Here is a 25,484-nt window from a genome sequence, read left to right as displayed (position 1 = left end):
ATTCAAAAAGGTAGTAAAGAGATAATATGATCTAGATTTTTTGCACATTAAAAATATTTTCTAGATTTTTAAAGATACAGGTTTAATAAGTAAACTTTGAAGGTGTGATTAGAAGAATACATATTACATTTACTAGAGTGGGGAGGGAGAGTGAGCTTGAGAAAAAAAGGATGAAGAATATGTTAGTTTTCTATTGCTGTAATAGCAGTAGCAAGTAACTAAGAGGCTTATACCAGTTTTATCTTTAGGTTCTGTAGGTGAGAAATTTGATGCAGTTCTCACTGGCTTGAAATCAAGGAGTCAGCAGGACTGCATTCCTTTCTGAAGCCTCTCTGGAGAATTTTAGCTTATAGAGGCCCCCTTCCTTCATCTCCAAAGTCAGCAAATGTTGCATCTCTGGGCCTTTATTCTATTCCCTTGGACTCTCCCTTTTGCCTCCTACTTTAACTTTTTATAATTGTTGTCATTACAGTGGAACCACATGGAAAGCCAAGATACTCTTTTACCTCAAGGTCCTTTATCAAACCTGCAAAGTCCTTTCTGCCATATAACGTGACACATTTACAGGTTCCAGGGATTAGAATGTGGGGAACCATTACACTGCCCACCACAGGGAAAATGTTAACTACATAAAAACAAAGATCCATAAGTTGGTGAAGGTGTTAAATGCATGACAACCTACTCAAGTCTACGTACTGAGGTTCTAAGATAGCAAAAATCAGTAAATTAGGAGTGAGAAATTGAGAGTTGTCAGTTGTGTGGAATGATGCTGAGAAGTCAATTAAGGATGGAGGAAACAAATGTTGGATTTGTCAAAATGGAAAAAAAAAATTGGTGAATTTAATAAAAACCTCATAGTATAGCAATAGCAAAGAATATAGGATAAAAAAGAACTGAGGAGGCAGTTTAATATGAGGATATGGTGAAAGAGCACAATGTCAGTTCTAAAATACATATTAGTATTACACAGAAATCTCCTTAAGCAAAATGGAGATTACATCAAAGTAAATTTTCTATTCCTTAGTGGGATATTATGCAAATTTAACTGCTGTAAACACAAAGAGTCTGATGTTTTCAAAATCTTAGTTAAAACAAAGAAAAAGTGCAATCACAGCTGCATTAAAAGAAATAGATACATTAGTAGAGAAACAGAGAACACACAGTAGTCTTAACAGTGGTTGTTTTTAGCAGGTTGATATATGATTTGTTTCTTTATAAATTTTCTACTCCCAATTTTCTATTATACACATGAATTATTTTAAATTCCAGAAATATAATTCTTAGAAATAATCAGCTTCCTTATCATTTTTCATTGAATAACTAAAAATAAAATGTAAATACTTCACTTCAAAATGTGTAGCTGTCCACATGAAAGAAACTATAAAACTTAATAGGAAATGGAGGTGGGACCCACAAGTAGAGAAGTTGCTTAAAATTTCTGAACCACGGTACTCTTGTCTGCAAAGGATGGTAGATAGTTTCAAATAATTCTTCTAACTTAATTAAAATCTTAGAGAATATTCAGATTTAAATTACATTCTTACTTTCACATACTCATCTTTGTTTATAAAAATTCATGTAATATATGTATATTCAAAATCATCAGAACAGGGCCTCCATCTTAACAGGAGTTAAGATGCAACCTATGAAGCTATCTGAGGCCAGTGCAACACGCAAGAGTTTGATCCCCAGCCAGGGAGTGACCCACATGGCACAGATGACCTCTCCTGACTCGCCCACTGCTTCCCTCAGCAGTGTATTTCATCAGTCTGCCTGTTCAGTTCCCCCCTCTGCCTCTGGTGAATCCTCTCACCCCCACACCTCTGGCCTGTACCCCAGTTCTTGTATGCATAAATAAATCTTTAAAAAAATTCTCAAAACGATGCCAACTTTCTTTGATTACTTCTGATAATCAGGATTTGTCAAAGTTTACATGAATCTGCCACAAGCCATTCAGGATGATGTTACCAAATATGGTGACAGGCATGAATAGACTAAAACAACTTAAGTGGTTTCACAAACTCAGCCAAAACTGCTAATTAAATGCCAGTGCACACACAGCTAAGGTTCAATATATCTATTTGTTTGATTGGCTGGCTTTCTTGACATATTGTTTGCTTTGATCAGAGAGAAAAGCAGTACATTAAAAGCAAAGAAGAACTTTGGATAATCATCTGTCCCTGTAGCAGACAGCTTCCTCTGGAAATGTACAGAGGAACTGCTCTCCTGGTAATCCAGAACACACATTTATTCCTTTTAGCTTTCTTGGGAGCTCTCTTCCTCTTTTTCAATGGCTGCTTTCCTGCCATGATGACTTTGGAGTACAGCTCTGAGTTGGGAGCAAATGCACTTTACTAAAGAATATTAATATTTCATTTCCAGTATTTCCATTGGCACATCAGCCTTCAAGGATATAAGAATGGCAGCCTCGTGGACATGGGATTGTAGGAAGGACCATTAGAATGGCTGGCTAAGTGTATACATATGACTGGCCCAAGCTGTCAGGGGAAAATAAAACTCCACCAGAAAATAGCATCTGCTCTAGCCCTGGCCTCACTAACAGCTAGCTATTTTCAGTTATTCTCACCTGCTGGCCAGGTTCTCTCAGGATGAACTCTCACCAGGGGTGAAACAAATAAAGACAGCCAAGACTGAACAATCAAGCTGCTTGAGTACTTTTTTTTTTTTTTCCTTTGCTGCTGGGGCCATGAACTCCTTCTGCCCATCTTGCCCTCCACCTTTCATTTCCTATGACTCTCCAGGCTGCTGCAGTTTCTATGAACTTTGAAATGCTCCTCTTACTCTATCCTGTAGCAATGTTCTCCTGGTTTCCACTTAGCAAACCTTTGGCCTTGCTTTACCCAGCTCAAGCCAGCTGATCCTCATTACATTGTGACTAAAGGCATGTGACTAATCTCTTTCCTTTTGGGAATATTTCCTACACCAAATTTAACATTTGTAAAAGTCTAGTGAGGTTACTGTTGTATATGCTAGCTTCTTTTATACACCCAATAAGGCCCCTTTCTGTCACTAGGTTGCAGTAGTCAGTGGTAGAGTTCCAAATGCAGATTTATTTAAATAGTTTCTTTAAAATATCAACCTGTGCATTAGGCTTGGGTCAATCTTCAAGCACAATAAATTAAACAATTTTGTACAGTATTTTCCAATCTTCCACCTCAATCTTTTGCAAAGGTTACTCTAGTTTTATGATTTTTTTAATAATTCTAATGTCTTAAAAATGTGGAAATCCCTTTATGAAAATTCATTGTATTATATTCAGTCTTAGTGATTTTAAATGTGGCATAGTGGTAAAGATTCCAGATTTTGTAGCAAATTGCCTGGCTTCAAATACTGCTATGACTTTGGACCAGTCATTTAATTTCTTTGTCACTCAATTTCTTTATTTGCAAAAGTAATAATAAAGATGCCTACATCAGAGGATGATTATGACAAATAAGTGAAAGTCAAATGCTTCAAAAAAGTACCTGGTTCATAGTTGTAGAGGCAGGATGGGGCAGGGCAGATTCTCTATGATACCATGCAGACAGGTGGAGGAGGAGTCCTGGAGCCCTCAGTAGCTTTTTTGAGTTTTTTGAGGCTTTTATTGAGTTTACCAGGCACACAGCAGGCAGGGGTGCCGCGGTACCAGGAGCTGATAAACCTCCCAGCCAATGGCGAGTCCTTTCTGGGCTTTCTGGTGTTCTCTAGTGGCCTCTGCTTCTCTGCTGGTTCTCTTCTTCTGGTAGTTTCATTCTGTTCTTGTTCTGGTATCTCTTTCGCTCTTCTGGCATCCCCGTAACGCTGCCCTTCTAAGCCCAGTCTCTCAATCCAGGTGTACCCACCTATGCATGCCCACATCCTACTCCAGGTGTCCACTATCAGGCATGCATTTAATCTAATGGCAGGAGGGCAGAAAAGCCTGATATTTCACTTACCCTACAATAGTATATTTTTAATAAGTAAGCTATTGCTACAGCTGTATCTGTTGTTCATTTTTATCTTTTTTTGTTAATGATACTTTAACAATAGTTTCAACTTTATCATTAATAAGTACTATTAAGGGAAACTTATCAGAAATTAGAATGCAAAGCTATGCTTTATAAATCATAATATTAAAAAAATTCAACAATAGACATTTCCAAAAAAAGGAAATAGATAACTTTACAATTTGACATCAGATATGGAAAATAATAGTGTTGTGGTATAAAGGCTAAGGATAGAGAACAAGGAAGAGATTTTTGAAATTGACTTAAATTTTATTCAATCTTCTATCTCTTAGTGACTGGGGCTAGTAATAGATAAACTAGTACAGGTAGTTAAAAATGAGAAATATAAATGTTCCCAGTGAGATTACAAACTAGGGCAGCTTCCCAAGAATTTTTATATTATCCAAGTCTAACCCAGTTCCATCATTTTCACAAATGATAACTTAGAAGCACACAGGACAGAGATGCTGTCTGGATCACATGGTTTGGAAGGAATTGAGTCAAAAGTAGAAGTCAGTCCTGCTTGTCCTCTCCAGAGCTCCCACTTGCCATGTCACAAGGACTTCATATGTTTGAGATCTTAGGTCAAAACTGCCATGGAAGCCTGTTTTAAAGCTTCATCATATATGCATATGTATACACACAAACACACACATATGTGTGTGTGTGCATATGTGTGTGTGTTACTGACAACACTACCCAAGGACCAGGAGATTTAACTGAGTCTTAATTGGCCAGAAAAATTTCTAATCAATAGCAAATTCTATCAACCTTTCTGAAGATTTGCTTCCTTTTTATTTTATGACAGATAGCTTTGCCCTACTGAAGTTTTCTTTCAGAATATAGATTACGCACTACACCTTGGGAAAGTGAATCCCTTTTCCCTATGAGTCCCATGTTCTTAATATCCATAGGAATTGAGGCAAAGAAGCACAACATAATCCAGGCCTCCTTTTCCAGCTGAGCTTTCATTTCATACTTCACTAGAGTTTTCTCTAATCCGCACTTTCTCTTTGGGTTGCAGTGTATGCCAAACACACAGCATGTTTAAAATCCCTGCTGATCTGTTGAGATGCTCCACAGTGCATGACAGAGTTTGGCAAGCATGTACATTGAGACCTTTTTTTTTAAAAAAAAAAAAAACATCTAAATAAAATGGAGCCTGTGTTCCCATCAGTCTTACTGTGTTTTTGAGACCACTAAATCTTCTTGTTACTCCCAGGAGTGCCCCTCCATCGAACAGGCATCATCCTAATTGGGATCTGACCAAACAGCTGGATTTACAATGAGGCATTAACCATCAGTTGAATTCTTTAGACACACACACATCCACACACATCCATACACATACAACATCCTGCAGAAACAAGACTTACAAATGAGTGCTTTAAGACTCATTTCTCACTCTGACCCCTTGGGTCAATGATGTCAGAGAAACTATTTCTGAAAGAGCCGGAGAGTGGGAGTGAACAATCGGGACCAACAATAATGAGTAGTTCTTGAAGGTCACAGCTGTTGAGCAGCTAATTGTAACTTGAAAAGCTGAGACCCAAGTTATTAATGATCTTGCTGATAAACTTTTTTCCCCATTTCAAGTCATACAAGCTTTTATTCTAATTTTGAGAATAAAGCAAAGAGCTGCAATAGCTGTAGATGCAAGACTTTTCCTGTTTCAGTTCAGCCATGCATATCTGACCACCTCCCTTCCCCACACAGTCAATGCAAAATAGTGACCTTCATGTAAATTGAGGTTTGCTTTCTGATTTTAAAGTTTCTCCTGAGGAAGACACTCTGCAAATATTTTGTTTTTGCTTGTTGGTTACTTAATATTATGAAACATACTAAATGAAATCAAATAAGTAATTTACTCAGAAAGCCAAAGTGACTCTTTCCTTATTTTATAAGCATCTCGTAGTAAACTCACACCTTCCTTTGAAACACAGACACTTTTCACATAAATTAAAGGCAGTTTATGGGAGGTGAAAATAATACTTCCACTGGCTAACAAAAAGTTTAGTTGAGGATAAAAAGACTGCTTTTCTGAAAAAAAAAATACTAAGGGCAGAGAAATGCAGATATGAGGAAATGTAACATGTACTATCAGAGAATTAGAGAGCACACCACATACGGGAATTCTATCTCAAAAAGCAGTCCATGACCTGTAATGGTGATTAAAACCAGTTGTTCTCTCTCTGCTTCATTTTATGTTGTACCTATTGGTTTTCAATTTCTTCCCAAGTAGGAGTTCAAATCTTCAGATTTCTATTATTTATCTACACAGGGTCATTTATTTATACACAGTAGGTTCACAGCAAATGCTTGCTTAATGAAGGAAATGCAGTGCTTTTATTGTAACATCTTTCTATCTGGAGGGCTGTTCATTGCTTTCACTACAGCAAGCCACTAAGCAAACTTCTTGAATGAATCCCTGAGGCTGCCACAGAATGATGCAAGGCATTCACCTTCACCCCTCCCCTTATAATCCCACAAGAATTAGTATGCAGCTTCCATGAAGCCAAGAAGCAAACAACTGAAATCAGAACTACAGTGTGCTCATATGACACACGTTAGCCCATAGGAGAAAAAAAAAAAAAAACTGTAAAAAAAAAAAAAACAACTTCTGTAGGATGAGAGTGGGAACAATGTATTCTAACTATTTTATTGAGATTCAAGTCTGTGAAATTACATATGCAAACACATTTTATTTTCTCGCATTTGCTTAGTAGTCTCATAGGTGATATGGCATATAATCCAGACAATATTTTATCAGCCACTTCTTTCTTTCACAGATAGTGGTCATAGCGAGGATCACACATATTTTGCTATTTGCATTAAAATTAATGAATTTAAATGAATATTTGAGTAAATACCATGAGCCACAGATTATATTAAGAACCCTTTATAAAATATGATAAATAAAACAGCCCTTTATTTCAAGGATTTTATGACAAGAGGAAAGGCACATATATACATAACTATAACATAAGACTATGATGAATTCCCCATTACATTTAAGGGCCAAAATGTTGTCATTTACATTTATATAAATTCCCATCAACTGCCAATAATACACACACATCACTCTTACTTGTCCAAACACCTATGAAAATGAGACGTTTTCCACGATTCCCAAGTCACTTAATCATCCATAAAATCTGTTATTTCCAAAATTAATGCGGTACCATTGCAAGTTAGTAGTTCCATTTTTTAGTAGTCTTAGATCACTAACCAGTGGACAGTGAGACTTGACTAATGAACAAATGTAATACCACCAGACCCTTCAATCACCAATGACAATTTTAGTGCAAAAATTCAAAAGGCAAAATCTGTCTTCCCATAGTCAATGTTTGTGAGACTCAATGCTGAACCACAGCCATGATAAAATCCAAAATAAACAATGTTACACTAAATAAAAATAATTCAGATATCCATGTATTCCTGGGAAATTTTTCATTTTGGGGGTAGAGTTGGGGGTGCAAACCCAGTTACTGTATGGTAAGATATTTGAAAGACTCAGGAGATAGTGACAGCAGAGAATCAGAAATGCTTTCTAGCATTTCTTCACTTCCCTGCTACAGCTACACTAACCCTTGTGAGCAATTCATACATTTACGTGATTCTCTCTCTGTTGTTAAAGAACTGGTTGACTTTTATATTCATTACTCATACAATCACTATAGTACTGGCTTATGAACACCTGGGAAAACATCACATTGAAAATGAAATCATTACCTTCCTCAGAAAGTAACATTCCTTGCCAATTATTTAATTCAATCTATAGAGTAGGAATATAAGTATAGGCTGAACTCAGGGTTCATATTTTTAAAACTACACAAATAATTTCAAAGTCATATTTAATATATTCCATTTTTAAAGAAATTAATAAAAGTGCTTTTAGTCTTTCAACTCTAAAGTCGAGGGTCTGAGATGTCTCATATTTTGCCCCAAGTGTAAATTAAAACAGTAACTTTGCATATTTCAGAGTAGTTAATGTACACATTTATATTCAACTTGCATTTACATCTACTTTCAATAAAAATGTTCTTGTCTTTGGGGTAGTAGTCATATGAATAGATTCATGGAAATAATAAAAAAAAAGCTTTGTGGTTTTTTGCCATCAATGTCAAAGGATTTAGATTTGGCAAGGACTTTACAAATAATAACTAATCCACTGATTTTATAGATGAAATACTATATAATTTACTTTGATTAATGTTATTTTATAAGTAGCAGGTGATGGGTTAATACTAATATGCATATTACATTATTACCCAAATCAGGATACTTTGGGGAATGAAAGAGGACACTATTAAGGATTATTGCAGGACAAGTATAAACAGGGCCTCTTTGGGCAAACCAGGACATAGATTTTGCTAACTATTAAATATGACATATGGATTTGCTGTTTTAATTTAAAATATCCAGTTAATTATAGATATAAAATATATTAAATATACACAAGTGGGACAAATAAAACTTACATGTTAAATGTATATATGATATAGTTAAAAAACTTGAAAGACAGGCAAAATTAATAAAATGATTAAAAATAAAAAGCTAATAATCCACAGGCATATTATAGAATTATTAAAACATAAACCTGTTGAAAATCAAAAACAAGAATGGAATAAATAAGAATATGACTTAAAAAGGGAAGAAATTAACTAAATATTCATATAGCCCAGATTATATCACCTCTAGAGTGATAGTTATTCATTCCTAAATCTGCCTCTGTTAATGACATCCATTAAGGACCCTTTCCTCCCCCACATGCTCTATGTCTGAGAAACAGAGACATAAGCTCAGCATCTCAGTATCAAACAGGGAGCTACGGCTGTAGTCAGGTGTATGAATCCCCGTATCTCTCCAACAAAGTAAGCTCTGTTACCTCCAGGGACCTTCCAATTGAGTTTCCTTGCTTCTCTTATCTTTGTATTAATATCATAAGCAGAAATAGCTGTGAGAAAAAAAAGTGAATCAGGATAATGGAACACTGCCTAAAACTGAATTAGGAAAATGTGAGCCTGCCATCCACTGTGTGGAACTCTATCCTAACTACCCTGTACCTTAGCATCCCACTACAAAATAAATAAGCCATGTTTCCAGTATCTTAGCATCTTGGCCTGTTAGTCTTTCAGAAGCATGTCTTCTGTTATAGCTTGTCTGGTAGCTTATGCAGAGGCTATTATTGAATCCATATAAATTCCCATAGAACAGCACACATTTCCTCAATCCTAATAATTGATTTACTTATTCAACAAAAGTGAGAACCTTCTATACAGGATGTTCAATTCTAAGTGCTTAGGACATAAAGATGAAAGATATAATCTCCATTCTTCAAGAGTCCAAGGTGGAAAATACATGTATAAATAGACAAAGCAAGATAGTGTTGTTCTAGCCCAGCCTCCAGAGAGCAAGAAAAGCTTCCCAGAGGAAGTGATATGAAAATAGAAAATAGGATGAAACAAAACAGAAAAATAGACTCACTCACATTTACGGCAACCAAGTAATTGATGTGAACTAACTCATTTAATATAATAACCTTATAAGTTATTGCTATTAATCTTATTTGACCCAAAAGGGAAGGGAAGCATAGAAAGGTGCACATGAACACAAGCCATTCTGGCCCAAGGCACAATCCTCATAATCACTAAATTACACTGCCTCATAACCCAAGAGCCAAGAGCAAAAATATGACTGGGAGTTAAAATGACAAAATAGGGAGAGAAGGGCATGGTGATGAGAGAACCCAAACAAGGCAACTGCCATAGTTAAACAGAGTTTGAACATGAGAAAGACACAAGGAACGCCAATAAATGAAAATAGCTAGATATGGCAGGACCCAGAAAATGAGTGTTTTAAGATATACTTGGACCACTAAAGCTCTTACCAAAACACCATATTGGTTCCTTGTGTATGACTCCATAATTCAAAGTCTACATCACAATCTCTTCAAGAGAAAATAAGTGAATACATTGTGCAACATACACACACACACACTCAGACACACAAGCAAGCCTTGAAATGTTCAATCAATAGCATTCTTTTAATCTGCAGCAACATTTTATAAAAATTCCACATGGAGTATATTTTGAACTATGCTCCAAATAAAGATTTTATCAGAATTTACATCTAATCTAAAGTAAATGTCTATCCATGGGTTGCCTTACCACTTCTATTCTGTTTAAATTTTAAATATGTAAATAGTATATATAAACTATGGATATTTACTTATTTATATGTATGTCAACTAAACCTGGGAAAAATGCAAAAACAGGTTTCATGTAATCAGTCAGGCAACAGTACTATATGGTTATAGAAAATTAAGATGGTAAGCAAATTTGTGTAACAGAAGAAATAAAATGTAGGCAGGAAATAAACCAACAAAGCATATCTTCAAAATCTATACAAATAATTCTGTTAGAGTATATCCCCATTAAAAGTAATAGAGTTTTTCTATTGCTGTAAATACATTGTTTAATATAGATGAAAATATAGGTATAAATATTAGATGAATACAATGTAAATTTCCCTTTCATCTATGAGACTGTGGGAATAAATAACTTTTACAATACCAATAATTTCAAAAAATAAATTCAATCTGTTTTTGAATGCCTCATATTTAAAAAAAGTCTTACTGTGTTTACTTCATAACATACTTCATTTAAAATTAAATGAGTCTACCAGTACTGACAAATACATTTGGAAGAATATAATTCTTAAATTTTTAAATGATAGTAACAAGTAAAACATATTAACGGTTAAAACATATTAAAACATCTGATGTTCAGATTGATAAATATCAAGTCTAAAAATATCCTTGTGTTTTCACTAATCTTAAAAAGCATTATAGTTTTCCAGAAATTAAAATTAAAAATTTTATATACTTTCAATATATGTTTGCTCCAGCAGTACTTTAGCATGATGATTCATATTTAACCAGTGATCAAAAAGAAGTATGTTTCTGCTATTTCAAAATGAAAGAAAAGCACTAAATTTAGTCACATTTTCTCAAATCCATCACATATATTCATAAACTTAATCCTTTATTAGTTAGTTACTTTACTTACATATAGGGCATTTCAGAGAGAGAACCATGTCAGAAATTTATCAATGAGACTCAAAAACACATTCATTTTCTCATCCATTTAGCTCAAGCTCTGTCATCATCTTATTAAGCATGTATGAACTTTCTGTGGATTACCATTAGCTGAGGCTACCAAAGGGGCAAAGCAATAGAAACATTTGGGACTTCCCTTCAATTTACCAATTGTACTATGACATAATTTGACCACCTTCATGAATTATTGTTTTTCACTCTCTAAATATAAGTGTATTCCCAGGATTTCTTCCTGCACAATCTCTACTGGGTTTTGCTGTCTCACTAACTAAACTGGCTTTAACTATTTACTTTATGTCAAAAAATTCCTAACTTTTCTCAGTATTTTTTCTCTTGCCATTTAGATTTATATTTCATGACTGTTTCAGATTTACACCTCTAATTCAATATTCCTAAAACCAAATACCATTATTTTTCTGAAAACCAAAGCTCCCTTTTGCCATCCTAATTCTACGCAGTCACCTAGGTATTTTAGATTCTTCCCTCATTCTCAACTGCTATATCCAATTAAATAGTCAAGCACTGTGAATTCTCTCTCTGTGCATCTCTCTCATAGTTCCTCTCTTTCCCATCCCCATTGCCATGTCCTTGGTTCAGACACATATACCTTTCGCCCTATGGCAACAACCTAACTGATCTCTCCACTTCCAAGTCCATCTATACTCTAAATGATCCCACATAATCCTGACAGGCTCTAAATGCAACTCTGATCGGAGCTTCCAAAAACTCCCTACTGTAGACAAAATTATATACACAGTCTCATCTCAACATTTAAGACCCCATATAGGGTTTGCACAACCTAGCTTTCAAACTTCCTGCCCCACTCACTTCTTTCTTCATACCCTTCATGTTGATTAAACTACATTATATACTATTTTGTGAAACCGTCATCATTTTCTCCAACCAGAACTCAGTTCACATAATTCATCAATTTGTAACACACTCCCTCCTCCAGTAACTCCCATTTATGCTTGCAAAAGAGTCCAGGGGTTTTCTAACAGATGAAGTAACACTTAAAATAATACATTATCCTCTTTATTCTATTCCTATTCTACACCAGTGATGTCAGTCTATCTTCTTTAAAATATAACTTCATTTATATAATACCACATTTCACCAAATCATAAAGTTAATGCATATTGATTAGCTATTCTGTCACCAGCAATAGACTACACATACTTGAAAAAAGGTAAAGTTTCATAGGTGGTTCTATGTACATTATAAGCACAACAAATAAATGAATTGGATTAACTTGCATTATTTTCTCACCTAAATAGTTAAACTTAATTTTTGGCTACCTAAGCTATAAACTCATTTATGTGCCTGAAATATAAATTCAGTATATGTCTAGTTACATAATAAATAAATCATGGGAATGTAGTATACAGCATGGTGATGATAGTTAATAGAGTATTGAACATTTGAATGTGTTCAGGAAGTAGTTCTTAAAAGGTCTTATCAGAAAAAATAATTAAAACTCTGTGTGGGGATAGGTGTCAGCTAGATTTATCATGATGAGCATTTCACAATATATACAACTATCAAATCATTATGCCAGACATATGACACTAATGTGATAAGTCAATCATACTTCAATTTAAGAAAAGAAAATAAGGGCAATATTTCAGAACATTACTTTTTATTTTGCCCAACCTAAACAAAAATATTAACACAGATTCTTCATGGACTTCCATTTATATCTCTGGTATGATTATTACAAAACAGTCAAATAAAAGGTAATCAATAACATCTAAAATTTACTAGGTCTCAAAAATTCTATGCTTCATCAGATTTAATATATTTATGTAAGATGGTAATTACATACTTTATTATCACAGTATATGGATGTGATAACAAAGATTTTAAAATGCCAATTTTTGGCCTTGGTTAAGACAGTTAATAAACATGAAGCTGGAACTAAACCCAAATTTTTCTGACTCCCAAAATCCCAAAATGGCTAAAATTCCATATTACAATGGCAGCAGAAGTAAAAGCCAAAGTGGTCAAGATATGCCTAGTAAACAAGAAAATTGAATAGCTTCTTAAGAAGCATTAGTTGTGAAAAACCAATTTAATTTACTTTGTATATGAAAGAAATAATTAAAATGCCTGGACACATTTCTTTAGTAGAGACCATAGTGAACAATGCAGAATGTAAAAATACAGACATGTTAGTCTAACAAAATATGATGTGCTATGCACATCACCACCTGCCCTGCCCTTTTATCTTAATTTGGGGTTAAGCTTTCGATCAGCATAATAAAAGTTTCATCTTTGTATCTGGAATTTACATCAGAACTTTTTTTTTTTTTACCATAGATTGCTTGAATTAAAGGGAAGAAGATGAAAGAAGAAATTCCCTAGTATTTGAATAATTTATCCTGAAATTTATCTGTCACTGGTTGTGTGAAATGTGTTCCTCTGGAACATATATATAATTATTAGCACAAAGCAGATACTCAATAAATTAATGAACCAACTTGAAACATATTCCTAATGAAATCAAAGAAATAAAACATGTTTTGGCCTTACTGTCATAGGTTAGTATCTATTTTCCAATATTTATTTTTGTATGCATAAAGAAAAATTGGATGGTGAAAAATATAATTTCTATAAGTACTTTGAAAAGCTACTCACATATTTTTTAGATGGAAAGGAAAAATAAATTGTTGTTGATGTCAAGAGAAACAAAAATAGAGTTTATACCATGTTTTAGAAATATTTGAAGGCCAGATTTGTTAACATGTCTTTTCAGTGGGCTGCACCATTCTGGTATGTCTATCATTTGGGAAAGAAACATGATCTTAAAGAAAAGCTATGCATCATGTTTATGGTACCAGAGATTTTTTTTTTAATCTTAACTCTAGATGCTTATTACACTTCTTCCATTCAAACACATAGTATGATACTAGATGTACATAAGCATTCTAAAAAATTACATGCAAAAATGTATTTTGTGCATCAATTAGATCAGAAGTTGGTCTAAAATTAGAACTCAGTGAAACACAAATAGATATGAACTCGGTCTTTTATCTGAAATACTATCATCTTATTATATAAAACAAGATGCTAACACAGCACTTTGAAGGCCACATTATATTATTCTTTTGCACTAAGAGTTACAACTAAAAGACTGAGCTTGTAAAACAGAAGATTTTCCGTTGCTGTAGCAACATTAATCTCTGTTCTTCTGTTAAAATTTCTTTCATCTCCCTACCTCCCCATGAATTCCTTGACTTTACCTACACACTTCAGACTGTAATATCAAAATTGAAACCAGCTTTTCCAAAAATTTGAGAGTAAGGGGAGTAAGAACATGAGGACATGCCAGAAGGATAACTCATCAAAGTCAATACAACACTAATAAAAACATATTAAGAGTTACAGAGTCTCAGAGTTCCCAAAGCTCATCGGTTATATCAAATGAAAACATAAAAGCCAGAAGAAGCAAAGAAACTATTTGCCACATGTATTTTGTGTGCCCATGCACACACATGCACATACACACATGCACACACACACTTCTTTCAGGATATTCTAATTTAGAATCAGAGGAAGGACAGAATTGTTAGGAATTTGGGTAGTGAAAGATGAAAGTCAAAGGAAAAAAATAATTCAAACCTACATCAAATTGCTGGCGAGGGCCTCCCCGGTGGCGCAGCGGTTGAGCGCTGGGTTGCGAAGCTGCCCGCAGCCTCAGCGGCGCCGGTTCAATCCCCGGCTGCTCCCCGGCCACCGGAGGAGGGTCCCACATGGTGCGCAGACCTCTCCTGCCGCCCGCTGCTCCCCTCAGCAGTGTACTTCGGTCCTTCTGCCTGCTCTGCTCCCCGCTCTGGCTCTGGTGAATTCTCTCACCCTCCCGCGCTTCTGACTGTACCCAGTGCATGTATAAACAAAAGCAAGCAAACAAACAAATAAATAAATAAATAACATGCCTCTATAAAAAAAAAAAAAAAAAAAAAAAAAAAAATTGCTGGCGAAACTGGAAAGGACTTTGGTGGTATAAAACATTCAAACCAACTAAGCTAATACAAAGAGAAGGGTGTATTGTCTTGTCTAACAAACTGACAGAATTTTCATGGGACTCAAAAATAAGTTGTGTGAGAGCATGTTTAAGGTAAGGGAAAATATTTTGCCTCATAATTTACTGACTATGTTCTGGAGTGTAAGCTTTAACACATTTCAAGATTACCCCCTCCCAGTTTATTATCTATTCTAAATTCTTTGACTTGTTTGATCATGTTGTTGAGTTTGTATGGTATATAAACAGTTGGTTGCATTCATTCCAAATTATTATCACAAATAATTCAACAAATGGGCCTTTGCCACCTTTTTCCTGTCTCTAGCAATTTATTATACATTGATATGTAAAATTATTTATGTGCAATGGTGGTCATGAGTCTACAACTTTAAAAGTGCTTATATTTATTTATTTATTTATTTTTAAAGATTTCTCTTTTTTAAAAAAAGATTTATTTATTTATTTAAATAAGCGCTGGGTACAGTCAGAAGCACGGGAGGGTGAGAGAATTCACCAGAGCCAGAGCGGGGAGCAGAGCAGGCAGAAGGACCGAAGTAGGGGAGCAGCGGGCGGCAGGAGAAGTCTGTGCGTCATGTGGGACCCTCCTCCAGTGGCCGGGGAGCAGCTGGGGATCTGGGGACCGAACTGGCACTGCAGAGGCCGCGGGCAACTTCGCAACCCAGCGCTCAACCGCTGCGCCACCAGGGAGGCCCTAAAAGTGCTTATTTTTAAATGCAGTTTTTATTTTCTAGGCTCAACCTATGAGAACATTAAATATCCCTTAAGATGGAGCATCACTTGATACTGACAGCACATCAAAAGACACTTTTAATTGGGTTATACAAATTGTCTCAAAAGACATGGATTTCTTACTTTTTTTAATTATTTTTACTTTTTACTATTTTACTAAACTGTGTGTAATGTTACATTGTTAATGAGATCAGTCACATACTTCTTTCCAAATTTTGATATGAAACATTGCTCTAAGAATGAATGAGTGGGCCTTCCTGGTGGTGCAGGAGATTGAGCACAGCACTGTGAAGCTGTCTGCAGCCTCTGCAGTGCCGGTTCCATCCCCACCAGACTTGGAGCAACCCACATGGTGAAGCAGACCTCTCCTGTCTCCTCTGCTGCTCCCCTCAGCAGTGCATTTCGTCACTCTGCCTGTTCTGTTCCCTGCTCTGTCTCTGGTGAATCCTCTCACCCTCCTGCACATCTGGCCTGTACCCTGGCTCTTATATAAATAAAATCAATCTTTTTTTTTTTGAAGAATGAATAAGTGCCAAATATATTTAAGCCTGCAGATGAATTGCCCACTTTACTAGCTTTGTCCAATTTGTTCTGTTGTCGCCGTATTGAAAAGCATATATTGCAAATGCACATATAGCCCAAGAATTCTTTCTGATGTTTCATGGAAAGACTGAAGAGCTCAAAATAAAATCCAATCTTGGCTCTGCTATATTCCTGGTAGGTATTAGCAGAATTTATAATGATTGAATGAAAATCCTAGCACAGCTCATGTTTTAGAATATCTTAACACACCTAAGTCAAAATTGAAAGCCTAAAACAAATCATATTTTTTTCCTTTTTGATGAGTATAACTTATGCTCAACACAGTAGTTTTATCTTTTTCACATTTATATATCATATTTAAATTATGAATTTTTAAATCTGAGTTGAGAAAGTTGAATTTGACCAACTTGTAAAATTTTGGATTGTAACACTATCATTCCTTCTTTTGTCTTTCTCTCCATAAGAGGTGTAATCATTTTTCATGAAATCTCTTAAGTCAAAACTTGGTTGTCTTCTCTGGATTCCCAATCCATCTTACTAACAGTCCAATGAATCTCTAAAGTCTTGCAAATTGGTCCTCATTATTACTCATGTCATTTACTCAAGTCAGTATACAATCAATCATTTCTTGTCTGAATCAACATAGTATCCTGCCCATCTCCAGTTAGGACTCCTCTAATTTATTCATCAAATGCAAGCAAAATTTCCTTGCTTAATTCTTCTAAGATTAAATTAATTGCTCCCTCATGGCCACTGAGAAAACTTCAAATTCTTCATAATTTTATCTCACATAATCCTGATCAATCCTTGACCACATTCAATCCTTAACCACGTTTCCAAATCATCTCTATACTGATATCTATAAATTATTTGTTGGAATTTTATGCTTCAGTCACAGTCAAGAAGCCTCTGTGTTACTGTTTCCTTTGTCTATAATAATATCATTCTTTTGCTTCTTTGCTTGGCTTACTACTTGTCAGCTCTCACATTAGATGCCACTGTATCTTCAGGAGTACTTTCTCTGACCTCCAAAACTAGGGAGACACTCCTTCTATGTGCTCCACAGTGCTCTGTGCTCACCCCTATAGTAGGTATTCCTAGCATTACCTCATTGCTACCCAATTGTTAAATGAGGTGGCTAATGACATGAATAATTAGATCTGAAGGACTGATATAACCCCCAATGGGAATTAAATTTCCTTTCTTAGAAATTTGAACTAAAAGACAATACCCATCAATGATTGGTGCTGTGGCTGAGAGGCACATTGTACAGTTCAGGATGACAGTCACATTAGATATGAGTGAATAAAGTTTATGGAACACCAATGAAGCAAAGAAATAGGTCCACAGAGAAAGAAAAACAAACAGAAACAATAGCCCAGCTATTATTTAATAATATCTAAGGTCCAATACTCATAGTACTTAGGTTTCTATATGAATAATAATTAAAAAAAAAAAAAACTGCTCTGTTTGGGTGCAGGGGAGAGATATTCTCTAGCAAGCATTTGTCACACAATACTCTCCTCTTCCAATGGATTTATTAAGTGATCAAATTTGTGAGTTCTCCTAGCACTTAGTGCAGTAGCCAGCATGCATTTGCACTTAATCCAGTGCCATTGAAAAAATGTGCCAAGTGAAGAATGAATATTAAATCTCCAGTATTTAATAATTTAATAATTTACACAAATTTAAGGGTTGGGCTTTATTTAAAATAATCGATTAAATTGAATTTGTTCTTTGCTTACAGTTATCATAAAAGCACTTCTACGTATAGACATAAAAACCCATGAATGGGCAAAAATGAAAAAAAAAGAGTTAGGTTAGAGTTTGATTTGATTCCTAAAGGAATGATAAAATACATAAGCCCCTTGTAAAAGTATTTGACTCTTAAAACAGGTAAGCTTTAAAATGAGCACAGGGTAGACATTTTATGAGTTGTCAAGATTGAAATGCTTGAAATGCTTCAGGTGATTCTATGAGTATACAGTATGAATCCTGTACATTTTAAGTGTGGGTCCAGCAGGGTTATTTGTAGATCATCTCAATGCATTTATTATGTATCTGCATGAAAATCACAATGCAAGGAAAATGCTGCTAAAAAAACACATTAACATTCCTTCAACTTCAAGGAAAAGTCCTGGTATCTAGTCATTAACTGGGCAAGCTGCCCTCAAACTTTCATATGACATAACGTTCTAAAGAGAAACATGTCTTCTGAGAACAATGTATTTCTTTTTAATTCTTTTTGCATTGCTACTCGACTCTGAAGTCCTAATTCCTATGAATCAAAATACTGATTAACTCTCAAGAACTGGTATTAAATACCAGAGTTAATGAATGCAAAGGGTGATAAAAGACAGTATTTAATTTCAAACCCATAAAATAATTTTGGTATGTTATTAGGGCTCTTTATGTTGGCTTTATACTTGCTTATTTGACTCTAAACAGAAGGGACAGAGGACAATATTTTTAAAACCAACATCAATGTTATCTTTCCATCACTCTAATAATGTCAATTAATATCAGTCTTTACTATTTATATTTGAGTTCTCTATGTCTAATGTAGCTTGGTTATATAAGTCTCTTGTTTTTTGTTTTGAGGAAGGTGGAAAAGGAGAATGAGGGAGGAAACTAGTTCACAACACTTTCTGATTTACATTCTGTCTATTTAATTTGAAGAGCCCAGGGTAGTGTGGTATTTCTTATTTCAATTTTACTTTTAATATCTATCTAAGAGCTACAGTTGTGTGTACTATCTTCTATATCAGGAAAGATAATACTACTGTAATATTTACTTATCCTTTTTTATTCTACCCATAGGGATCACTCAAAAATGACTTTCAGTTGCTCTCTGGTTTATAGATATAATTTTTACACAAAAAGAACTTCCAAAAAGTATTGTCTCATCATAACAGATTAACATGACTCTATAGGCTCCTTTTAAATCAAATGCCATTTACTTCAGTCTCCATTTATGAGAGGACATGAAGCTTGCCATATATCCTCATTTTCATTTCTGTCCAAAACCAAATTTAATGCAATTTTCCTATTTGTAAGTTGATAGAAAAACATGATTTACAAACCATCACTATACTGTAGCCTGTCACATACATGGCAAATCAAAAGCTAGCAATAATCTTATCAAGTTACAAATGTTGGAAAATGTTAACATTGAGCCTGCTTCCTAGTAAAAGTTCTATAGGGAAAAACTATTCTGATATTCTGAATTTTTGTCAAAAGAAAGAACTGACAGTGGATATGTTTGTGTGTATGTGTTCGCTGTCAACTTAGACATTTATAACATCTACTAAATTTAGATATTTATGGATTTTTCTTCTTTACTATTAAAATGATGATGAAAGTATATAAGTTGAGGTAAATTAAAGAATATTAAATTATATATCATTTGATAATATAAATCAAAAGTCAATAGGTTAATGAAAATTTTGTTGAAATACATTTTAGGAAAATACTAACTGCACCCAATTTAGAGAATTTCAAGTTTGAAATAGTAATGCAAACAGAAAGCAATGAGAATGCAATGAGAAAAAGATGAGTAGTACATAAAAGAAAGTTCATTTTCATATTCTTTGTATTTTCAGGACATGATAGTCAATTCTATGTGCGTCTGTGGAAATGTATGTGCTCACTCACCACCACTGTTTCCTATGAAGGAAGAAACGTTAATTTGAATGGAGAAATTCTAAGCTGTTCTAAGCCACTGATTGAACAAAATGACTGAGTGGACAGGGTGAATATGAGTCCTGTTACCCATACATAGATCCTTTCTGTGTAGTTGCCTTAAACGAAGAGTTAGGTTTAATTCTCACAGTTCTCCTAAATCTCAGATTGATTTAGGAGGCATCACCCTGAGTTCCTGAACTAAAACAAAGTATTACAACTTTTTTTTTTTTTTAATATATCAGAGGATTCTGTAGTGGAGTTCAAAAGATAGGCTTGCTAGTATAGAAATATTTCATATTCCTATTGCCAGAAATTCTTACATGTATCTGTCCTTGAAGAAATTATCAGGTGGGATAATATGATATTTGATAATTTGATATCTGCTTTACAGCAAGGTTTGATATTCATAGCACCACCAGTCAAATTTTTCCCAGTATTTTTCATGCTATGGTATTAAAAGAAAATTATAAATGTAATTAAATATATTTTATTAATATAGTTCATATTCTATTTTATCACAACTTATATTCCCTGGGAGAAATTAGATGGCTAAGAGTACATGCATGGGGTTTAGTGAGGAAAAAGGAAAAAATTACAATGGCTAAATAGTATATAAAGATAAAATATAAAGCAATGGCAGAGTGAAATAAGTCGTTGCATTTTGGGCAAATCTTATATAATCCTAAGTGGAGTTTAAGGGCTGGATGTCACTCACTGTACTTGCAGCTGCAAAGATAATATTATAAAGTACTTTCAACATTATAAAAAAATTAGGCTGCTCCTAAAATCACCATTTTTTCTGTCAGTTGTTATGAATTAAATGGCCACATACATTTCCTAAACAACATCTTTTCATGACAATTACCTAGAAATCTTGGTACTTTCAAATGACAAGTTGTTTTTTGTTTTTGTCTTTTTCAAAAAAGCAGATGATCAGAAATGTTGAAACTTCTCTTTTACAACTATTAAAACTGTACAGTAGTTGAGATTGTCAATAAAGTAAATTTCCTATGATCATGCAAGATATTTCAAACCCAACAAATAATTTGAAGTCAAATATGTTGAGATCTTGATGAGGCTCTAATATAGAACAGGCATGCACAGTCAGATGACTCTCAGGAATACCTCTAAGTGGAAAGGCACATCAGCCGCAATGAGTGGACAGAGGAAATATCTTGGAAGACATACCGGGGCCACTATTCCGGCTGAGCCTCCTATGAGCCCCTGCCCCGCCACCCCCAGCCCTCTTCCCCCACCGCTGGCCGCACCTTGGGCTGCAATCTGTGCTCCTTGGGCACCTGGACCACGAACTCCTCTGGAAGCTCCACGGGGCCCTTGTCCACGATGCGCAGTGGCTCTCTCTGCCGCAGGCTGCTGAAGGAGATGTCTGGGAGGAAGAGCGCCTCCTGGGCTGCGCTCCGCGTGTCGCAGGGGAGCAGCGAGGGCTGGATGTCGCTCACTGTGCTTGCCACCTGCGGGGACCGCAGGGCGCACCATCAGACTCTGCTCAGCTCAGGCCGGCCTCAGAGGAGCCATTCTAGAGGCTATTCCCAAGGCCACTCTCTGCTGCAGGCCACCAGCCTCTGACTCCAGCCACCCCAGGCCCCACTCAGACCACCCTGGAGCTGAGGAGATTCTATCTCCTGGTCCCTAGCTGATAACCATTATGTTAAACACTCTTCTATGTAAGAAACAGTGAATGTAAGCCAACACTCTCACTTGAATCCCTAACAATAATTAGAAAATTAGACATAATTTTTGAAAGCAGAATAAGCTACATGAAAAAAATTGTAAGTATCATTTCTATTTTTATAGATTCATAGCATTCTGAGTAAATTGTGGCCACTAATATTTATAAAAGTGTAAATTAAAATATTGGTTATTGAATTAAATTTTTACACAAAAAAGTTTGATAAGGTAATGGGTGAAGCAAGTTTCAGAGAGGTTTTCTGTTTATTTGTTTTACTTTGGTGTATGGTTACATTTACATGGATTGTTTTATAATTATTTATATGTTTCAGGTCATTTAACATTTTTGAAAGATAATATATTTGTATCTGTGATGGCCATTAAGGTGAAAAGGATATACATACATTTTTGCCATTTAAATACACAGTGATTTTACTGACAAATGGTACATATTACAAAAATGAATAAATATGAAGACTAAGACAATAATGAAAAAAATAAAATTACACACATGATTTTTTTTGAATAATTCACAAAACAGTCATCATTATATGCTATGGAAAGGAAACAGAACTAATTAAGTACAGGATTTATTTTTCCGATAAATTGGTATACAGGAGATACACATTTTTCTACACTAATTGCAACGAGTGTGTAATAAATAGGAATGATAATGAAAACATGTTGCTATAGACACAAAAACACTTTACAAGGAAAAAAATTTGTTTTACAAAATTATTTTTGACATACTGTAACATGCATATTTAAAAACACATTAATAATGCTACTATTACACAGTCAGGGGAGACAGTAAGAAACTCAATAATGCAAGAGAATTTTATGATCTTCTAACACTGTAAGTTTATAGAGTGGTATGACAATTTCTTGAATATATAATAATTTTCAAATTAAGAAAGAAAACATATCCTCTTCCATATCACAAGAAATGATATAGCCCTGAAAACAAAAATGATATTAAAAAAATCTGCAAACAATCCATCTATGATGAAATCTTTAGCATGCAACTCTAAGCCATAGTCCTGAAACATTTTTATTTGAACTCATTACAATGTATGGTTACTAAAATATCTAGGAAAAAGGAAAAAGGAATGCTATTTTAATAGTCTTGTGAATGAAAAGGGTGTCAAAGGAAACACATTAAAGACCAAAAGAGCTGTGAAAATCAAAATCTTTAAGTAATTACCTCCTTTAATTTTTAACTCCAGCGACATCATTTATTTGATTTCTAAAATATCCCTTATACTATTGCCCAAAATATTAATGTGACTATTTTTTTTTTTAATTTTTTCAATGAATACATAAAGACATGGTTTCCTTAATACTTTTAGAAATACTCTATTGAAGAAAATTAACAAAAGTTTATAAAGCTATCTTATCCTACAAGCTTCAGTTATAATAAAGTTGAAATATTTTATCTCAGTCAAGTTAACATATAAAATCATTGAGAGATATGGAACATGCATTTAGTTGTCCATTCATTCAACACACATTAATAGAGATACCAATATGTGTCAGGTTCTTTTCAAGATGTGATGATTTTACTGAACAAAACAGAACACATACCTATGTTAATGAGTTATCCATTTGGTGTGTGAGATGGAAAATATACAAAAGATTTTTTTTATAAAATACAATATAGAGAATAGTAATCCATAGCAAGTTTAAATAGAGTAATGTGTAAAGGCTATTTTGTTTATATTTTTAGGAAAGACTTATCTACATGAGTACAATTTAAGTTGAGATCTTGATATTAGAAATTGCTAGTCATACAAAGATCTGGAATAAAGAGCATTTCACACTACAAATGTCTCAAGACTCAAACTACCTATGTCTGCTCAAGAAATAGGAAATGGCTAGAAAGTGGACTAGAAAGAGAATGGCCTGGGATGTAATCACAGAGGTAAGCAACAGTAAGATCATGAGCTTTGTAAAACAGGGTGAGGAATTTAAGATTTGGGACAATCAAGTCATCTATTTAGGATACTGAAAAAAGCCCCTAGGAAGGATGCATTGATTGGAATAGGGGGAATAAAATGTATGGGACTAGTGACTGCTACTATAGTGAATTAAAGGTCAATAAATTCAGGAAAAATCAATTTCTAGAATGGGTAGAAAATGACACATGTTGTAAAATATAGGTACAGTGTAATCAGCACTAGCTGAAAACATAATAGTATCAGCATGTAAATGAAAGAATGTTAGTTGAACAAATAAGAACCTGCTTGAACTAGGTTTAAAACTATGAACCCCAAAAGAAAGGTTTGGGTAGGGAATAAATTGGTTTCAAGTAGTGGTTTCAATTTAATTGCCATTAAATTCTGATGTGATTTATGAAATTAGAGTATCTTATTATCTCTTTAATTTAAAATCCCCTTTAAATTTGTTATCATTATATGCAAATCAAAACTACCATGAGATACCATCTCACACCAGTGAGAATGGCACATATTAAAAAAACTAGCAACAACAAATGTTGGCGAGGGTGTGGAGAAAAAGGAACTCTTCTGCACTGCTGGTGGGAGTGCAAACTGGTCCAACCACTATGGAGAGCTGTGTGGAGATTTCTGGACCTACTAAACATAGAGCTTCCATATGATCCAGCAATTCCACTCCTAGGTCTTTACCCAAAGGACACAGAAACATCCATTCCAAAGAACACCTGCACCCCTATGTTTATAGCAGCACTATTTACAATAGCTAAGCTTTGGAAACAGCCCAAATGCCCAAAAATAGATGACTGGATCAAGAAGATGTGGTACATATATACCATGGAATATTACTCAGCATTCAGAAAAGATAAACACATGCAATTTGCAGCAACATGGATGGTGCTGGAAGGGATCATGCTCAGCGAAATAAGCCAGAAAGAAAAAGAAAAATACCGGATGGTCTCACTCATAGCAGGAATCTAGAAAACTTAAATAAGGGACCAGGAAAATGAATAACTATAAGAAAGTGAAAATCAAAATCAACAAAAAATTATGAGCCAGAGACACTTTTTTGGGGGTGAGGGGCAGGAGGGGAGGGATTGATGTCAGAATGGTGGGGCTGCAATTGTATGGGGAATATAAAAATAAAATTTATTATTAAAAAAAAAATAAATAAATTTGTTATCATTATAAAAGAAAACCAGAGTCACCAATTAGTGGCAGCAAAAGTGGAGGAGTTATTTCAATACCTACATGGAGAAAAGCTATATTTGAATACAGCCCAAATCTTCACTTTTGTTTTAAGAAATACTGTATATGTTACTGTAAGATAAAGTATGACTGCTGGGGAAAATATTTGAGTTAGAAATATAAATCTAATCTGTCTTCTTGAAGTTCTTATAAAAATAAGTCTTCAAGATAAATATCACAATAATAAGACTGGATTCCATTAGAAGCATGGAATCTAAAGTCTAGGGTCATTCAATTCACTTCCTAAATAATAACCATTAGAGTATCCATGCTAAAAATCTCCCAAATTTCTCATGAGGAAGGAGTGATCAGAAACTCACTCTGTCCTTAGGGCATATAAATCCATTAGAAGCTACCTCATATATCTAATCTGTCATTCTCTGAATTCTACACATGAGGGGTACATCAAAAACACTACTCAAGGTACTTTTCTTCAGATATTTCAAGATAGCATTTACATCTCATATGTCACTTTTCTTCTTTAGATTAAT

General features: G+C 34.6%; 1 protein-coding gene across 21 annotated transcripts in view; it reads right to left on the bottom strand.

The window, feature by feature from the left end:
- The window catches only part of ADGRL3 (adhesion G protein-coupled receptor L3), a 766,591-nt gene that overhangs the window by 443,326 nt on the left and 297,781 nt on the right, over window positions 1–25,484 (bottom strand). For 20 of the 21 annotated variants that reach the window (XM_054688025.1, XM_054688026.1, XM_054688014.1 and 17 more), the window contains one exon: window positions 21,373–21,576. The exons of the other annotated variant lie outside the window; for it this stretch is intronic. In XM_054688025.1, the coding sequence (XP_054544000.1) occupies window positions 21,373–21,576 (204 nt within the window). The remainder of the gene's footprint in view (window positions 1–21,372; window positions 21,577–25,484) is intronic. 21 annotated transcript variants of the gene reach the window in all.

The sequence above is a fragment of the Talpa occidentalis genome, unplaced genomic scaffold, assembly GCF_014898055.3.
Source record: "Talpa occidentalis isolate TD23 unplaced genomic scaffold, MPIMG_talOcc4v2.1 talOcc4.6, whole genome shotgun sequence".
Classification (NCBI taxonomy): Eukaryota; Metazoa; Chordata; class Mammalia; order Eulipotyphla; family Talpidae; genus Talpa; species Talpa occidentalis.
This window is presented reverse-complemented; position numbering and strand designations above follow the sequence as displayed.